General features: G+C 51.4%; 1 protein-coding gene across 1 annotated transcript in view; it reads right to left on the reverse strand.

Annotated features, from left to right (window-relative positions):
* The window catches only part of PIK3R5 (phosphoinositide-3-kinase regulatory subunit 5), a 68932-nt gene that overhangs the window by 4093 nt on the left and 45775 nt on the right, over positions 1–19064 (reverse strand). The window contains exons 4-13 of the mRNA XM_036269758.1: positions 18623–18723; positions 16549–16617; positions 15642–15780; positions 5937–6006; positions 3308–3482; positions 2672–2825; positions 1901–1984; positions 899–1625; positions 621–783; positions 222–347 (exon numbers count right to left, since the gene is read on the reverse strand). Coding sequence (XP_036125651.1) covers positions 222–347; positions 621–783; positions 899–1625; positions 1901–1984; positions 2672–2825; positions 3308–3482; positions 5937–6006; positions 15642–15780; positions 16549–16617; positions 18623–18723 — 1808 coding nt within the window. The remainder of the gene's footprint in view (positions 1–221; positions 348–620; positions 784–898; positions 1626–1900; positions 1985–2671; positions 2826–3307; positions 3483–5936; positions 6007–15641; positions 15781–16548; positions 16618–18622; positions 18724–19064) is intronic.

Raw genomic sequence — 19064 nt, forward strand, 5'->3', positions numbered from 1 at the left:
CCTTCTGAGGACCCTCCTGTCACTGCAGTGACTCCACTCCTTGTCCCCAGGGCCTGCGTTCAGATTCAGTCCTGATTCTCACCGACTCTCTGCCCATTTCCAAGTGCGCCCTGGTCCTCCATGGAGTCCTCAAGCGGAAGCTCCCCAAACCAGGGCCTTCCAAGCGAGGTTGGGTGGCTGCAGCCAGGAGGCCCTGTCCTCCCGCCCCAGGGACCACTTACCTGGCACAGGACTTGGGGGGGCAGGTGCATGAGGCCCAGCACGTTGCGCTCATACCAGGGGTCGAGCATGCCGAGGTAGTAGGAGATATCATTGGTGCTCTCCTCCCACTGGGCTGTGCCCAGCTCCTGAGACAAAGGATGATGGTCACTGCCAGCCCCAGGGCCCTGGGCGGCCCTGCAGCCCTAATCTGAGCTTCTCCCTGCCCTTGGACAAGTCTGGCAACTTTCAGTCTGGGTCACACAGCAAAGTGCCCCCCCCCCCAGGTGCAGGGCAGGGACCACTCACGGGAGCGAGGGCCAGGCCAAGGGAGGTGCCCCAGAAACACAAAACCGGCCCTTTCAGGTAACTCATGTCCACTCTACTCTCCCAGCCCATTTGGTCCAGGGCTGGGGACCTACCGCAGGGCTGGGGTGCCTCGGGGAGTCTGGGGGCGGTGGGGGTGCCTGGCTCGGAGGGGCTGGGGAGACGCTAGAGCTGGTCCCTTGGCTTCGCTTGGTGGGAACGTAGAAGAACTGCAGCTTGAAGAACCGTGTGAGGAGAGGGCGGTTACTCTCCAGCCGCCTGGCAACGAGAGGTCGGTGAGCAGGAGCCCCCAGGTCCCTGGCAGACCTAAGCCTCAGATTCCGCCAGCACCCCGCTACCCAGGGCAGGGGGGCACAGCCATCCCAGCTCTTACCGCAGGTTGCTGTAGGCCCGAGCTACCTTCCCTGAAATCCGGTCGGAGCCGAAGACCACAACACGTAGTGTGGACGCCTTGGGGTCCTCGTCCCCACTCAGGAAGGGGCGGCGGCGCTGATGGCGTGAGGCGGGGGCCAGGAGCCAGCTGGGCATCTGGGAGCTGAGCTTGGCCTGGGGCAGGGAGCGGGAGCGCTGGGCCCGGGCGGGGGGCAGTGCCGGGCTGTCCAGGGGGCTGCAGAGGCTCCCCGCCCGCCGCAGGGGCAGCGCAGAGTCCGAGCTGCCCTCCAGGCCCCGAGAGTCCCTGCGCAGAACCAGCTGGCTGGTGCTCTTGAAGAGTTTATAGATCCTGTTAAACTTCTGCCCGGGCCTGCGGTAGCCCCGGTGCTCCCGACTGCCAGGCCTCTTGGGCCACTCAGGGGAGCTCTCTTCGCTGTCCTCCATGTAGCCACTGTCCACGGCATCCGAGAGGCCCGAGACAAAGGAGGTCAGCAGCTGGCGGGTGAGGGTGGCCCCAGAGGCCTGGGACGAGGCAAGGGACAGGGTGGAGTCACGGGAGGCCTCGGAGCTGGTGGAAAACAGTGAGTCCCTCTTGGCACACTGCCCATCTGTTTCCAAGTCCTCTTCCTCCTCCTCTTCTTCCTCCTCCTCCTCCTCCTCCTCGTCGTCCCCCAGAATCCCCGGCTGCAGCAGCTCCTGTTCCTTGAGCAGGATCTCCTGTAGGACGTCTGCACAGATGCAAGGGAGGGGCCAGCTGGGTATCAGGGCCCTGGAACCTCTGCTGCTCCCCTCCGTGCAGGGTGACAGCTTCAGACAGAGTGGATGTGGGGAGAAGACAGCGGAAGGAGGGCCAGGACCAGCCCAGGACCCAGAGTGAGGCTCTCTGCTCTGCCCAGAGCCCGCTCAGGTTGGGGGCTGGTGGGGCTGGGGGCGGGTGGGGCCTGGGGGCCGCTGCACTGACCGGCTTGGGGGTGAGCGTTACAAGGGCCCCAGGGGCACTTACCGAAGCTGTCCTGGTTCCAGCTGTAGGTGTAGCACCTGGCGACAGGGATGGGGATGGTGCGCAGTTTGCCAGGTTTCGCAGTGTCTGTAAGAACGGGGGCCGAGGGTGAGGCTGGGGTGAGGCTGAGATCGGCCAGCCCAGTCCCTCGTCTTAGAGAAGAGAGCAGCGTTGGGAGAGGACGGCCCGGGCCACGAGGCTGCGGTCAAGGCCGAGCAGGGCGCCGGGTGCCTGGCGCACAGCAGGGGGCCTTCTTTCAGGGCGCTGTGGGGCCGCCACGCCCTTTCATAAGCTGCCTAAATGTAGCGACGTCACACGCCTTGAGCCTCACTTTTCAGGGTCCAAACAGGGAAACAAGGGCACTGTCTCTGCCTGGTGCTGTGAGGATAGTGTCCCCTCTTCTATGGCTACGGGGTTGTGGAGAGGACGTTTCCAGGTTCCTGGGGTGAGGTGTGGCCCTGAGACTAAAGTGGGCTAAGGGGCCCGTGTGATGCGAGGTGTGCAACTTTCAGGTTATTTCAGGGTAGAAAGCAAGACCCTCGCCCTTGATGACCACATGCTTTTCCTCTTCCCACACGCTGCCACGTGATGGCGGCCCAACCCTAGCCCTGCAGGCGGGAAGGGTGCACCAGGGCCGGGCAGCTACGACATGTGAGGAGCATGGGTCCCCGAGGGGCTGCGTGGAGCAGAACCACCAGGCCGACCTGGACTGCTCACTGTGGCAGCCAGAGCAGACGACGGGGACAGTGGGCCCCACTAACCCAAGAGCCTCACCCAAGACATCGGGGAAGCCGGCTTTCTCTCCCACGGCCTCCAGCTTGGTCCGGAGCCACTGGCGGGCCTCGGCTGCGTCCCCGATGCCAGGCGCCAGCTCCTGGGCCTCTGCAGTCTCCGTGAAGATGTCCTCAAGCTCCGCCAGGGTCTTGGACTGCAATTCCAGGAGAAAGGCTTGCTCCTACACCCCGGCCGGGCTGCCTGTCTCCACTTCCCCAGCCTCAGACCAGGGAGCCAGGCCTGCCCCCAAGCCCCCGCCTCAGGAAATGGTCCTGAGAGAAAGGCCCACAGCCGAGCTCTGCAGAGTTGGCAGGGACCGCGGAGCTCACCACTGCAGCCCGAGAGGGGACGGGGCTATCCAAAGTCAAACAACTGACCTGTCACAGAGCTAGGACCAGAAAGCAGGTCTTCCAGCTTCAGTCTAAACCACATTCCTCTGAGGCCTGTGCCCACCCCCTGGTCAGGACCCTCTAGGCAATGCCAGCTCTCCAGCCACTGCCCGCCGTGCCCCCGGGGTGAGGGAGGCCGCTGTTCCCAGGGACTGCGGCGCTGAGGAGCAGAGGGAGGGCTCTGCCTCTCCAGAGAAGCGTTCGGCTAGAAGGGGGCAGTGTGAAGCCCCGGGCCCCAGGCACGTACCTGCAGCCTACAGTGCAGGCTGGGGAGGTCACAGCGGGCCCCAAAGGTGGCCTGGAAGGCATGCAGGAGCAGGGTGATGTAGGCGCCATGGGGTGAATGGCCCGGTGTGCTCAGCTTGTTGGCCACGGCGAGGAACTCCGCCTGCACCTCCACCGGGTTCAGCAGCAGCACGGTGCTGGGGGCACAGAGGAGCGGCTGTGGGCCCTGGGGCACGGCCTCACACCGCCTCACAGCCCAGGCAGGGCCTGGGGTCAGCGGAGAGGGTGGGGGCTCAAGGGTCCCAGTTCTGAGAGGGAAGTTTACGGTTCACCCAGTTTTCAAAGACCTTTTAAAAATGGAACTTACTTTTAAAAAGTAACTTTTACCTTAATTTTTATATAAACATTTTTTTCCTACAGGAATCTGAATGGATGCAAGATTACTCAAAAGAAAATGGTGTTTTAGCCCGGCCGGTGTGGCTCAGTGGTTGAGCACAGACCCAGGCACTGGTTTGATTCCCGGGCAGGCACATGCCTGGGTTGCTGGCTGGTCCCTAGCATGGGGCCTTGACCCCCAGCAGGGGGTGTGCAGGAGGCAGCCCATCTCCATCTACGTTGATGTTTCTATCTCTCTCTCCCTCTCCCTTCCTCTTTCTCTACAACCAACAAAAAACATTTTTTTTTTCTAAAGAAGATTGTATTTTAGATGAGGTGACTTGAAGCCAGGCAATCATTTTGGGGAGGGGGGCAGCAGGGCAGACACATGCCACAATATAGAGGGGCCTGAAATTTCAGCTCACGCCCTGCTCCTCAAGCCAAGGGTTGTGGTGTGGAGCGGCATCTGCCAGGAGGCAGGGAGCCGAGGCGGCCGCCTGAGCCCTCCGCCCCCAGGAGGCCCGTTCCTGACTCGCCCAAGCATCACACAGGCCGGCCTCGGCCTGGAGAGGAGTGTGGGCCCCGCCTCCTCCGCCTCTCCTCCCGCTGCACCCTGGGCTCCTCCTTGGTGCCAGTGTCGAAATGTGTTCGTTATGAACATTTCAAACGTACACAGATGTTAAGAGAATGGTGAACCCCGAGGGTGTCGATCACTCAGTCAACAGTTAACACAGGACTGTTCTCTCTTCACCCACGCCAACCCTCGTCACTGCATCTTCCCGAAGTGCACTGGAGCCCTCACGGTGGTACTGGGGGTGGTACTGGGCCTGCCCACGCTTTAGGATGCCCGCTCCGACTGGCTCTTCTCTCTCAAATCCGGCCTTTGTTTACAGCCGAGCAAAGCAGCCCCAGGCAAGGGGCGTTCCCTCCAGGCGCTTGGACATCTGTCCCAGAGCTGGGCCCTGGGCTCAGGACCAGGCTCGGTCAGAGTCGTCATCATTTGGGGAGAAACTATTTTTGATTTCTCTATTTATAAGAAAAAGGAGGCAGGCTCACGGAAGCAGCCCCTAACTGAGCGCCTCTCCTTCCCGGAGGGCTTGGTCATTCCTCCCGCGGACGTGCGCTGCGCCCCGTGTGTGCGGGTCAGGGAGGCCACCCGGCTGTGCCTGAGCCCTCAACGCCTGCACGCCATCTCTGCTGAAAACGTGCCTGCGTTCCCAACTCACAGAAAGCAGTGCGACCATCTCTCTCTCTCTCAGCACTGAGACCTTCCATTAATCTCTCTGCACCTCAGCTCCCTGACCTTAAAAATACCTTTCCATAGGGTTAACATGAGGATTGGACAAGGCAGCGATGCTGACAGGTGCCCGCAGCTCCGTGAGTGCCGGGAAGATGGTGAATGTTCACCAGCTACCTGCCACAGTTCCCGGGAGGTGGGCTTACTTACTAAACTAACATTTACTAAACATTTTATTTTAATCCTCACCTGAAGATACTTTTTCCATTGATTTTTAGAGAGTGGAAGGGGGAGGGTTGAGGAGAGAGAGAAACATCGATGTGAAAGACACACTGATTGGTTGCCTCCCGCACAATCCCCAACCAGAGCCTGCAACCCAGACCTGGAATCAAACCCAAGACCCTTCAGTGCACAGGCTGACACTCTAACCACTGAGCCACACTGGCCAGGGCACATTTACTAACGTTTTTATGCCCTCTGTCTTTCTCAGAACTCACCACTGGCTTTTTTGTTTGTTGTTATCTAGAAGGGACTTAACAGATAAAATTAATTTGGGGAGTCACAACCAGAATTGCCTTTTAAACGAAACGGAATAGAATGAGACAGAGCCCATCCTGTGTGTGTGTGTGTGTGTGTGTGTGTGTGTGTGCACTCCAGGCTGTCAGAGGTTCAAATCCTGGCTCAGACACTTACTAGCTGTCACTTGGAGAAGTCACTTGACCTCTCCGACCTCCAGTTTCCTCATTTGGAAGGTGGGGTAAGTGAGGTAATGTGTGCCCAGCCCCTGGCATGATCAATGCAGGTGCTTCTAACCTTTTTTTAAAAAAGTCTCGGACCTGTTTGGGAACCTCCGGAAAGATGCTCGGCCCAGAAAAGAGGCTCTGGGCACAGAACGTCCCCGGTAACCCGGGGTCCAGGCCTAAGGCTGCTGGCGGCCTGGCTGGGAGGGGTGCAGTGGCAGAGGAGCGGGAACAGCGGGGTGCAGCCCCCCCACCCCTGCCCACCCCCGCGCTGTCTCCCCCTCGCCAGGAGCACTCACACAGTGGAGCTGCGGTGACTCCGCAGGGGCAGACCCTGCTCGGCCCTCACCAGCCGCTGGAAGGAGATTCCTATGGTAAAACACAAAACACAAAACAACCCCAGTTCAAGCGTTTACCTGTCCCGTCAGCGGGCAGGCCCTGCACCCCGCAGCGAGCCCGCACTGGCCAGTTCGGTTGGGAGTCCTGGGCAAGGTTCAGGACAGGGGCAGGTCAGACCCGAGGCCTCCAGGGCCTTCACAATGAGTCCCGGGTCCCGCCGTGGCCCGTCCAAGCTTTGCTCCTCAGACACTGCAGGGCAGAGCGCCCCTCGGACTATTCACCCCATCTCAGCACCTTCCACACTCTCACCTTCCCCAGCAGCTTGGCCTGGCTCCCTGCCACTTTTCAGGGGACCCTCTAAGACAGCGTCTGCACCATAGACCTCCCAGCCTTCCTCTCCGGCCCCATCCACCTTCCTGTCTCCTTGACATCAAACGTGCAGAGAAGAAACGAGCTAAAGTTTTTCCATTTTTTCCTGCAACTGGGCTCAGCTCAGCAGCTGGAAAATAGAACCTGTCACAGTGTGTATTCAGTTCTGTGTCAAGTTCGATGAAGAGATTAAACAACACTGACAAGGGTAATAGGAGCAGGGGCTGGGGCTCGGGGGCAGGCAGCCCCGTTGTTCGAGCTTGGAAATTGTTAAGGGGGACCCTGTCTCCCTGCCTCCCTGGCGGGGGCAGAGCCTCCCAGGACTGGGTGTGAGCGGGGAGCTGCAGGCAATCTGCTGGGAAGTGCAAAGCCCAGCCGGGGGTCCCAGACCGCTGTAAACAGAAACAAAGGCCATAATTTTTGTTTAGTACATGAGAAAACACTACCAATTTATGCTAGTCTAACTTAGCACCTAATTGCTTTGATTTGGGCCCTTTGATGTTTCTTTTATGTAATTGTCACATGTTTCCATGTTAATGTCATATCTATTTTAATAGGAAAGTCCCAAACAGTGGCTATTATTATCAGGACTGGTGGCCACTCACATACACAACAGAGAAAATCTCCCCATTCGACGGCCCCCTGGGAAAACGCTGAGGTGGACGAGGACGGCCCCCCCTCAGGCTCCCCTAGAACACAGGCAAGCTGCCTTCTCTTGACTCTTCTGCACTTTTCTTTTACTTCGCAATGTTCTTTGCATGAGTCCCACCCATGGACTCATGGCTTCGCCTCCGGTTCTGCCTGATTGACGGGCCACACAGCTGGCCGCACTCCTGGGGGGAGGGGGCAGCACATGGCGAGATCGCTCTCCCTCCACATCAGGTGTTCTTCCAAACGCTGACCATCGGCTCCAAGCCCATTGCCCTCTGGAAACTGCCCTCCCGAACTCACTAAACCCAGCACCTCGACCCTGTCATTCTCCGTGAGCTCTTTTTCCTCTGAGTCTTTGATGCCGTTGGCCGCTTTCTCCATTAGTCTCCATGGCAAGGAACGTCCTGTCTCATTCTGTATTTCTCTATCTGTCTGTTTATCTTAAGACACCTTCAGAGTCTCACTTGGGGACAGCGGCGCAGTTAAAGCTGGGAGCTACTTCATATCAGCCAGGCAGACGCCGTATAACCTGGCCATTTGCCCGGTTTTGCGTCGGGGGACTTGTAGAAGGACATCTGTGCCCCCTGGCACAGCCTCACCCGGAGGGAGCTGTTTCCAGAGCTGAATATCCTAGACGCCAACAGTTCCCAAGTGAAGCAAGGAGCAGCGGGTGCAGCTCCCGCCCCTCCGCCCCACCGACAAAGCCATGTTTTAAAAACCAGGTAGAAGGCAACCTAGGGTTGTCACTGTGCCCCACAGACATTCCGGACCAGGCTTCTCCCATCTGTCGGCTCCATCATCCTTGGCGGGAGACATCGTCCTCAAGGTCATTTCATTGTCTAGAGCGCTGGCCATCATGTCTTCATTCCAGTTAATAGGAGGCAGCCAGGCGGTTGCAAGGAGTTTAAGCCACCGTTATTTTAGGCTTTTTTTTTTTATAGGCAGCTGGCTCAGTCCCAGCTAATCACGCCCTGTGGTTTCTGGAACATCTGCCCTCCACTCCTTCCTTTGTCTCCCCCTATAAATCCATGATATAATAAGAAATATATATATTCATATCTATTTATATATGTATATATTCATCCCCAGTTCCTGGGACAGAGCTCCTAAAATCCTTGTAATTTCCTGAGTGATGAGGTGATAGCAGCATCTTTTTTTTTTGTACGTGCCCCTAGCGGGAACCGAACCCGGGACTCTCTGGTCTGCAGGCCGATGCTCCAGCCGCTGAGCCAAACCAGCCAGGGCGAGAGGAGTACCTTTTATTATTTATAGCAAGTCCCTTTTAACTGGACCTGAGTTTACGCTGATGAGGTGACTCGTGGTGGGTCCCTAGATAGCTCCCAGCTGGAGGCTGGAACTTCCAGACATCCCCCAGCAACCCTCAGGGGTGAGAGTTAATCATCAATAGCCAAGATTTAATCAATCATGCCAACTTAATAGAACCTCCATAAAACCTGTAAACATGGGGTGGCTTCAGAGACCTTCCAGGGTGGAGAATGCACCCCAACTCCATAGGGGCAGAAACTCCTGCACTCAGAAACCTTCCAGACCTTGCCCTATGTACCTCTCCATCTGGCTGTTCATCTGTATCCTTTATAGTATCCTCTATCCAGTAAACATAGGCAAAGTGCTTTCCTGAGTTCTGTGAGCTGTTTTAGCAAATTATTGACCCTGAGGAGTTATGGGAACCCCTGATTTGTAGCTGGTTAGTCTAAAGTAAGGGAGACCTGGGCTTGTGATTGGCATCTTAAGTGAGAGCAGTCTTGTGGGACCAAACCCTTAACCTGAGGGGTCTGTGCTAACTCCAGTGGTTAGTGTCAGAACGGAGTTGAATCTCTGCACCCCCAGCGGGGGCCTGGAGAGGTGGAGAATCGGTTGGTGTCGGGGCAGAACTCCCACGCCTCTGATGTCAGGCTGTTCTGTGAGTAAAACAGCGCAGACCCTCTCCTCCTAGCCAGTGTTAGCTGACTTTCCTTTAAGGGGTCTAAACTTTTCATTCCATAATCAGACACAAAAAGTATAAGATGCAAATGTTTATGATCAGTGAATATCTCAAGAGAAACTTATTGCCACTGAATAATATTCACAAGTCCCCTGCCACCTGCTGACAGGCAAAACTGACCTCATCCAGGTTCGCTCCTGATGGACAGGAGGCCCAAGGGTGGGAAGGCACTAAGTGGAAGGAAAGGGGCAGGAGAAACTGCCCAAGGGCAGGAAGTGCTGGGGAGCCAGGATGGCCCAGGTCCCCCAGTCATGCACAGTCCCCTGCCTCGTCCTTTGGTCGAAACCCAGCATTGTGCAATGTGAGAATGTTATTCTTTGATCGAGCAGACCTGGGTTCAAGCGGTAGAGCTCATGATGGCTATGGACCGTGGGCAAGCTACTTAATTGTCTAGCCTTCAGTTTCATCAGCAGAAAGATGCAAATACTGGTAACGATCCAGGGGGATGTGCTGAGGATTGATGAGACCAACTCTTAGCTGTGTGCAGTGAGTGCACCGTAAGCACACAGATAATTCGGCCATCGCCACCACCACCACCACCATCATCATCATCAACAACAATTACAGTCCTGCTTTTGACAAGGAGAGCTTAAGTAACCTGTTCCAGGTCATCAACTAATAAGTGACAAAGCCTAGGTCTTTGTCATACCAAGCTACGAAGTCAAGTGTGAGAGAAGAAACACGGGCCTCGGTGGTCTCATGTACAAAGTGGGGATCATACTGCTTTTCCCTCATACTTCATCGGGCTGCGGTCTGGGGGAGAAGCAATCCTTGAGGCTGGTATACGCTAGTGACTCGCACATGTGATGCCCACTGTCACCCCCCAGGATTACAGATAAATTCCTTGCAGGCAAGTATTGTGGTCAGCACAACCATGTGGTCACAGAGTAAATATTCAACAAATATGTGGGCTGAAACCAAGAGGGTGTGGTGGGCGGGACCTCGCAGCCCAGACTTGAGGGTTCCTGCCACCCCCAGAGTGGAGGCAGTAGGCACCCTATTGGGGGTGGAGTCAGGAAGGGGGAGGCCCAAAGGCTTCATAACCTGCCCACTTCCTCTGCTCCCCAGCCACATCAAAGCGGCGTAAACTGTTTTCATTAATCTCCATGACAACTCGCTCCCTAAGGCTCTCTGGGCGGAGGGCCCAGCTCTTCAGGTCCCTTGTCATTGTCTCCCTGTGACCTTGCCAGGACCTCTCTCTTAAGCTAACAAACCCCTACCCTCCTGCCCCAGCAATGTGAAATCAATGTAGGTTGGCATTTATCCTCACAAACTGCTCTGAGAGGGAGATATTATCATCCTCCCATTTTATAGATGAGGAAACTGAGGCTCCTATAAATAAAATGTCTTGCGAACGGCCCCACAGTCCAGGATTTGAAACCACAGTGGTCTGATACCTAGTACTGGTAACTGGTAAGTGATTCAGCCTCAGCTCTCCTCCAAGAGGTCATTCCCTGGCCCCATGCCAGGCCCTCCTGGGTCCTCCCATTGCTCCCGGGGCTGGGCTTCCTAGGGGCGGGGCACTCAGCACTACAGCACAGATATAACCACAGGCCGCTACAAAATTGCACTAAAGCAGTTTCCATCAAGCGCACTTAAGGCTCCTGCAGATGAGGGTAATTTTATTTAGCTCACTATTTGCTTTTGTAGAGCGCTCAGGCTCTGTGAAATTAGAGGTCAATTTGTGGACGTGAGATGAGTGGATTTTGTTCTGTACAAAGATCCTCTCAAAGGTGACATGTTAATTCTCCTCCATGATATGAACTGATTTTGTATCTAATCTCGCAACCTTATTCTAGTTTACATGAGAAACGCTTTTCAGTTCTGACACCCTCCTCTAACCCGGCTCTATCCTCTTGCTGGCTGATCACATCTGTGACCGGCTCACTCTGTGTTTGGATGTGCGTTTGGTTTTTCAATTGTTGGAAAATTTAATACTTTCAACAATAAAGATAGATTTAAAAAAAAAATAGAGTTCCGCCCTGGCCGGTTTGGCTCAGCGGTTAAAGCATCGGCCTCCGGACCAGGGTCCCGGGTTCGGTTCCCGCTAAGGGTACGTACCTCGGTTGCAGTTTGTCCCCGGCCCTGGTTGGGGTCGTGCGGGTGGCAACCACTCGATGTGTCTCTCACACATCTATGTTTATTTCTCTTCCTCCCTCTCTCCCTCTCACTCTATCTGAAGATAAATGCAAAAATGTCCTCGGGTGAGGATTAAAAACAAAAAGAGTTCCAAGGGTCCTCCCTGCTCTGAGTCCCACACCAGTTGTTCTGTCTGGCTCTTGTCCCCCAGGCTTAGAACCCCATGTCCCAGAGTCCGGGCCTCACCACAGCCCATCCCTCTGCTCCACATCTGCTTGCTGGGCTGCCCAGAGCAGAGTTCCTGCTCAGCTGCCCACAAAAACATCTCCAGGGCTGCGTGCCTTCCGCGGAGGGCAGCCAGCTGGTTCCACTTGAAATGGGAAGCAGCCTCCCCACACGCAGGTGACAGCCCTCCCCCACCCAACCTCTCCCTTACCCATTTCAAAGTCAGAAGGACTCACTGAAGTCTTGGGCAGACTGCAGGCCCTACCAAGGCGTTTGCACTGAAATCTTTTCTGTCTAAATTGTAAACGGGAGGAAAACTTTGCATTCTCGTTAAAGGAATTTTGGGCGGCAGCCAGAAGCCCAGAAGTGATCTTGGTTGGGGGGGGTAGTGGAATGAAAAAGATTAAATTGGTTTGTCTATTTAGGGTGCCTCGGAAGTTAGGGTGGCAGTGTCTCGATTCCTCATGTGCCCGGGCACCTTTCCTGGTTCGACACCTTCTCCTCAGGGTCTTCCTGATTTCTTCACTCTTCCACCTAAGTCTCTCCCACGAGGTGGGATCCATGTAACAGGTAGACTTGGGTGAGGGCCAAGTGACCATTCTGCTCTTGTGACGACACACAGCTGATTGTTTGGGGGCAGACAGATCACAGAGACGATTGCTTGGGGAAGGAAATCATGAACCCCTCGAAGGAATTTACAGACAGAGACTCACTCCTGAGCTTTCCAGGGGTCATGAATTGTTGGGGAATCAGACTCGGTGCTTCTGTGTGTGTTCAATGTGCACAGTGAGAATGAAACACTGTCACTACTAAATAGGGCCTGGTACGTATGTGTGTAGATTTTAAAAAACAACAACACGGGACTGTAACATGCATTGTGGGGCCTGCTTTCTTCAAAAACTCATTACTAGCCTCGGCCGGTTTGGCTCAGCGGTTAGAGCGTCGGCCTGTGGTCCAAAGAGACCCGGGTTCGGTTCCTGCTAAGGGCATGTACCTCGGTTGCAGTTTGTCCCCGGCCCTGGTTGGGTTGTGCAGGTGGCAACCACTCGATGTGTCCCTTACATGTCGATGTTTCTCTCTCTCTCTCCTCTCTCTCTCTCCCCTTTCCACTCTATCTGAACAAAAAATGAAAATATGTCCTCGGTGAGGATAAAACAACAACAACAAAAAACAACTCATTACTCCACATCTTTTGATTTCAGTAATTGTACTTATATATCATTTTTTAATTATTTTTTATTTTTATTTTTTGGTGGTATGTGCCCCTGGTGGGAACCAAACACGGGACTCTCTGGTCCACAGGCCGACGCTCAACCACTGAGCCAAACTGGCCAGGGCTTCTATATCATTTTTAATGATGGACTAGCATTCTACCAAGTGACTTTGCTACAATCTACTCAACCACGTTCAATATTTAGATTTTTCTTTTTGGGGGGATTGGCTGATTATTAGAAAGAATGCACTGATGAACATTCTTGTAGGAAAGTCTTTGCCTGTCCACAGTTGTTCAAATTTCTAGGAATGGAATTGCTGGGTGAGAGGATATTCTTTTTAATGTTCTAGGGAACACAGCCCCCATTTTCCTGACCACTGCTGGTATTTTTTTTTTTTTTTTATCTTTGCCAATTCGTTAGGGAGAAAATGGTGTCTTACTGTTAAGTTCTGCATTTTCTTTATTACTAGTGAGGGTGAATGTTTTGGAGGGTGTTCCTCAGCTGTTTATGGTTCTGTTTTGAGGTGCTTAAGTTATGTTCTTTTTTTTTAATTTAGGAGAGAGGAAGGAAGAGAGAGAGAGAGAGAGAACATTGATGTGAGAGAAACGCTGGTTGGCTGCCTCCCACACCTGCCCCAGCCTGAGGGTGGAACCTGAAACCTAGGTATGTGCCCTGACTGGGAATTGAACCGATCACCTTCTGGTGTACGGGACAACGCTCCAACCAACTGAACCACACTGGCCAGGGCTTAAATCATGTTCTTTATTCATATTTTCATGGTGTGTTTGTCTATTTTTAATTACTGAAAATAACTCTTCATGGGTTTGAATACTATTAGTTTTTTTCTTTTTCTTTTTCTTTATTGACTTGAAAGAGAGAGGAAGGGAGAGAGAGAGAGAGAGAAACATCGATGAGAGAGAGCGTCGACTGGATGCCTCCTGCATGCCCCCCAACTGGGAATCAGGCCCACAACCTGGGCATGTGCCCTGATTGGGAATCGAATCCACGACCTCTTGGTGCATAGGGAAACACTCAACCATTGAGCCACACCGGCCGGGTGAATACTATTAACTTTTATTGAAAATATTTTTCTTAGTTAGTCATTCACCTTTCACTTATAGTGGGTTTTGCCATATAAAAGCTTTACATTTTATGTTCTCAAATCTGTTAGACTTTTATCATGTTTGCCTTGCAGGGACAATCCTTTATTCTAGGCTCAGGTAACTTGTTTTTCTTCTATTACTGTTTTAAAAATATATATTTTTCTTTATTGATTTTAGAGAGAGGAAGTGAGAGGGAGATAGAAACATTGACGAGAGAGAACATCGACTGACTGCCTCCTGCATGCCCCCCACTGGGGATTTGGCCCACAACCTGGGCATGTGCCCTGACTGGGAATCAAACTGGCGACCTCTTGGTGCAACCACTGAGCCACACCGGCAGGACTCTTCTATTACTTTTATGGTCTTGTTTTCTACACTTAAACCTTTAATCCATCTGTAAGTTATTTTTATAAAATTCAATTTTAATTTTTGGGGACAAAATTCTAACTCATTTTTTATGATCTCTCAATTATCCTGATACCATTTATTAAATGACCTTTATTTTTTTATGACTCGTTTGTACCACTTTGTTATATCATAAAGTTTTAATAATGAATTTGTTTCTAGCTATTCTATTTCATTCCATTATTTATGTATTCTTTTACCAATAATGTATAATTTTAATAACTATGTATAGCCTTAGAGTACCTTCAAAGACCTAGTAAGAAAATATCCATTCTTATTCTTCTTTAAGAAACTCTTAAATATATAATAAATGCATAGATAAATGCTATTATAGAGCACGTACTCTTTCAGATAGACTTTATTTTGTTAAATTTTAAAAGATGTTGTTGGTATTTTGATCGCGGTAACATTTATTTCCATAATACCTGATATTATTACAATAGTGACTCAATGTAGCAACATGTCTTTTCAATTATTTATCCTCCAGTTAAATTTATTTCTCCATGTAGGTTAGTCACATTTCTTTGATTTATTTTATATTTGTAGTTGCTAATGCAAATTTTTTTTTCATGTCTTCTTACAAGTTAATGCCATTATATGGCAAAGCTCTCTACTTGTCTACTAGTCTGACAGTTCTCCAGGTGATCCTCTTAGTCTTGACAAATAAGCAATTGTTTGATTTCTACCTATTAAAATGTTATCTTCTCCAGAAGAGGAAATATCCTTTAATTTTTTTGCATAGGCAAAATACTTAGAAGGATGGAGAAGAAGATTATTGTCTGAACTGGAAATGTCTCTAGTAGTTCACTGTGGGCTGTTACCCTATTAAGGACACTTCCATATATTAATAATTTTCACACATTAGAGGGGTTTTAAATATCAGGAATGGATGTTGAGTTTCATCAAATATTTTAGAGGCACCTATTTAGTTGTTTATTGACTTTATGCCTTTGAGCTACTGATGTGATGAATTATTCTAATAGCAGGCCACCTCTCGGTAAATCATACTTGATTATGTTTTCTCTTGCTCTACAATAGTTTTCTTCTGCCTCGTTTTCATGTGTAGTATAGCACCTGCAATTTCTTAAGAACTTCTTCTTTTCAGATTCCACATATGAAACCTTAGTCCCAGGCCCTTGTCCACACTTGCCATGGCGCCCTTCAACCATCAACCCGCCTGTCCCTAGCACCAGCCACCTTCCATGGCCAGAAATTCATCTGTCACACGCACACTTCCCTATTTGCTCCTGGGACAAAGAGAACAAATGGGGACCTCATGTCAACATGGTGGGGGCTTCGCTGTCTGACCTGGGCGGCCTCAGAGACCACGTGGGTAACCGGAGCAGAGGCACAGGCCACAGGGTGGGGTCTCCTTGCGCTGACGCCCTGCTCAGCTCCCCTATGATTCCTCCTCGAGTTACTGCCTTGTCACTGCTCTCAGCCACCTGATGCTGTACACATCGTGTACACACAGCACCATGAGGAGGAGACTCCAAGGTTTTGAAACAGGGCCATGGCAGAGATGAGCTGAAGGAGGGGTGGTGAGGAGGATCAGTTCCAGAAGAGCCTCCTGACTGCAGGACCCCTGCCCCACATGCAAACTGGCTCAACACTAACCTGGGGCCTTGAGTTCGGCATCGATGAAGGTGAGCAGTTCCTGGCTGATGCTGCAGTAAGGAACCGGCCAGGTCAGGAACTGGCAGTAGGTTCTGGCTGCTCTCAGAAGGAGATCTGAGTCTGGCGGGAAGTGTGGTGTCTGGAATGGAGAGGGAGAGGCGAGCAGAGAAGTCTGGGTGAGAGAGCGCTCACGGATACTCCAGAATAGAAGCTGCTCCTTCTCTGGGATGTCCCACAGAAGGCACACATTTCCTGGCAGCAGTGTGTCCAAGCACAAGGTCAGAAAGACCTGGAAGTAACCCACAGGGAGTGAGTTACAGGCAGGCAGCTAAGTTACGCCAAGGACACCTCTGCGGGAAGGGCCTTGTGTCTACTACACCTAACGCGATTTACCCCGTACGTGAGAGCACCTCTCGGAAAAGCTGCGGGCCCTCTGCAGTGGGGCCGTCGCTGCCTCTCATGTTGGGGAATGGTCTTCAAGGCCTGACCCACACTTATCCTTACAGAGGGCAAGGTGCATTCTTTGATGTGAACTGATCAATGTACATGGTGCCACTGGTCTGGTGAATCAGGGTGATTACATTGGGTAAAACTGACCACTGGGGAACAAAATAAGGTGACAAAATCTCTTTAAAAGGGTCCCTTTCATGGCCTGTGAACAGACTGTAACAGCGGTTCGCCCATGGGTGCCGGGGCACACCAGGCAAACAGCACCCACGTGTGGTTACCGGAGACCTCTGAAGATGGCTACGCTGAAGCCACCAGAAGGCTGACATGCATCTCAGGTGTCACTGCTTGTCAGTTGCTCCCTCTGTTTGTCCTCAGAGCTGTGAGGGCTATGCCTGCCCTGTGGAGGTTGCTGTCTCTCCTCCCCGACTCCCCCAGCCCGGCCCATCATGGAACTTACACAGAGGACAGTGGAGTAGAAGAGCAAGGCCAGGGGGTTGAGGAGGTCATAGGTGCCCTTCTCTTGGACCTGTGGAGAGAGCAGGAGAGGAAGGTGAGGCTCATTCACAAGGTGCAGAACAGAGCGCTTTCTTGTTCTAGTCTTTCTTTTTTAATTGGAAATCAATGCAACCACGAGACAAAAATGTGGAAAACAGAAGTTAGAAAAGACACTCATGATGCTCCCCCCAACTCAACCACAGCTAATGTTTCAACATACTTCTCCGTACACCAATTTTCTCTGTGTTTTCCTCTGCAAAGGTGTGAGCGTAGTGTGTATATTTTTACTCTTAATGTCTTTTACATATCATATTATAAATATATTTCTGTTTTGTTACATGGTCTCTGAGACCACCTTTTGTTCCCCTCCTGGTTCTACATGTACCTGTTATTTATATTATAAATATTTTTTCTAGTTTGTTGTTTGTCTTTTAAATTTATGGATTTTTTGGATGTACATAAATTACTTGTTAATTTTTCCTTTGTGGATTTTTGCTTTGGCATGCAAAGACCGTGTAAATATTCTTATATATTTTCTTCCAAGCTTTATTTTCTTAAATTTAAGTCTTAATATACCTAGAATTCCATCTGCTATATGGTATGAAATAGGATTCTCACTCTGTATTTTTCCAAATGTTTCATCAATTTCCCCTAAACCACTGAATAACTATTACTGATGTAAAATTTTTTACATATTAAATTGTGTTAGTACTGTTGGATAACATCCATTATTTTTATTAGCTGTATAATATTCCTTCTGGTAGATATCTATAATTTATTAGTTTTATTTTAGACATTTGATATTATGTCTTGCTATTTAATTACTTTTGCAATGAAAACCTTTGAGGAAATTTTGTTTTCTATAACTTGTATGATTTATCTAGAATAGAGTTCAAGAAGCACACTCAATCAATCAAGATTATAAGCACATTTATGACCTTTGAAATATATTGCCCGACTTCTTTCCAAAAGGATCTTGCCATTTACAATATCGTTTATGTATGAAAGGACCAGTTTCACTACACCCTTCTCTCCAGTGCTTATTATCATTTTTTGCTAATTTGCTAGGCAAAGTCTGTCTCATTATGGTTTAATTTGAATTTATTTTATTATCCCTGGGGCAACCTTTTTCCCATATATGTTTGCAAGTTCTAGTTGTTCTTTGGTGTGTTGTCTTTTTGCGAGCGCTCACGCCCCACACGTGTACACCTGTACACACAGGACTTGGAATTCTCTGGTCTCTCAGCCCGTTCCAGACTCCCGGGTTGAAGACACAGAGAAAGCCCCACATCTCTGCTGTGCTCGGATGGAACAGTCTCCTTTTCTTTATCCCGACAGACCGGGTGTCTGCTCGCCTCCCCGCCCAGCGGCTGCTCCTTTATGTTTGGGTTTGCACGTCAAGCGCTCGTTGGTTTGCTTGCAAACGCACCAGGTAGATGGTGCTGCTGGAAATGGGACCGTGGTGTCTTGATAAACCAAGACTTCCTTCTACAGGTAAAGGCTCAGCTAACTGAGAAAGTCAAATGTTTGCCAACACAGTCATGTATTTACAAAACAACAACAAGAACTTTAAAGAGAATTCTTTAGAAAAGAGCCAGAATGGTCCTCAGGGACCCCGGGCTGCCCTGGGAGCCCCACCCAGCCCAGCTTCTGGAGGCCCGATCAGCGACCTGTCGGAAGAGGTCTCAGTTTACCTCTCCCATCTGTTTTCTCTTCTGTGTCTTTGTTTTCATGGATCTTTTTGAGGAAGGGAATTCAGGAAGGCCTCCTCCCTCCTTCCTAGTCAAGACCTTGACCTCCAAGCGATGTCTGTCTTAAGAAGCAGCTTGCAGGGCCCGGCTCACGGCTCACGTGTTCTCATCGAGAAGCCCACTCCCTTCCCAGAAACCTTCAATCCACAAGCACGGCCGAAACAGAGCCAGCAGGTTCCCCGTGCCTTTGCCAGTGACCCCAGAACTGACATTCTGTGGGTTCCTCTTTCCTGACCGCAGGAGGCCGATCCCAGCTCTGCCCTTCAGTCCCGGGCCAGCCCTCACCTCTTGTGTCTTCTGTAGGATCTGTTCCAGGAGGATAAGGGAGTGGCCTGGATCCCTGCTGACCAGCTCCCGTAGGCTCCAGCAGTTCAGACACAGCCCAGCTGGGAAGGGAAAGACCAGTGGTCAGTTCGGGGTTGGAGAGAAGTGGGGACCCCTGGGGCTGCATGGGAGGAGTCCTTAATAAAGTAAGAGTATCAGAAAATTCTGGATCAACACTCAACCCTAGCATGCGCCATTAAGACATAATGACAAGTTTCTTATTCCTGGCGGCCCAAGAGACACAGAGAGGGGCCGAGATCCCCTTCAAAGGCCAATGAACCGACCATGATTCTGGTCCCTGTGACTCTGGGGGACACCGGTTCTGTCACCGCCACCTGCCCTGTTTCCTACCGTAGGTGCAGGAACCTCCGAGATACAGGGAAGGAGGGCAGAGGCAGAGATG

This window comes from Molossus molossus, unplaced genomic scaffold (genome assembly GCF_014108415.1).
Source record: "Molossus molossus isolate mMolMol1 unplaced genomic scaffold, mMolMol1.p scaffold_m16_p_19, whole genome shotgun sequence".
NCBI lineage: Eukaryota > Metazoa > Chordata > Mammalia > Chiroptera > Molossidae > Molossus > Molossus molossus.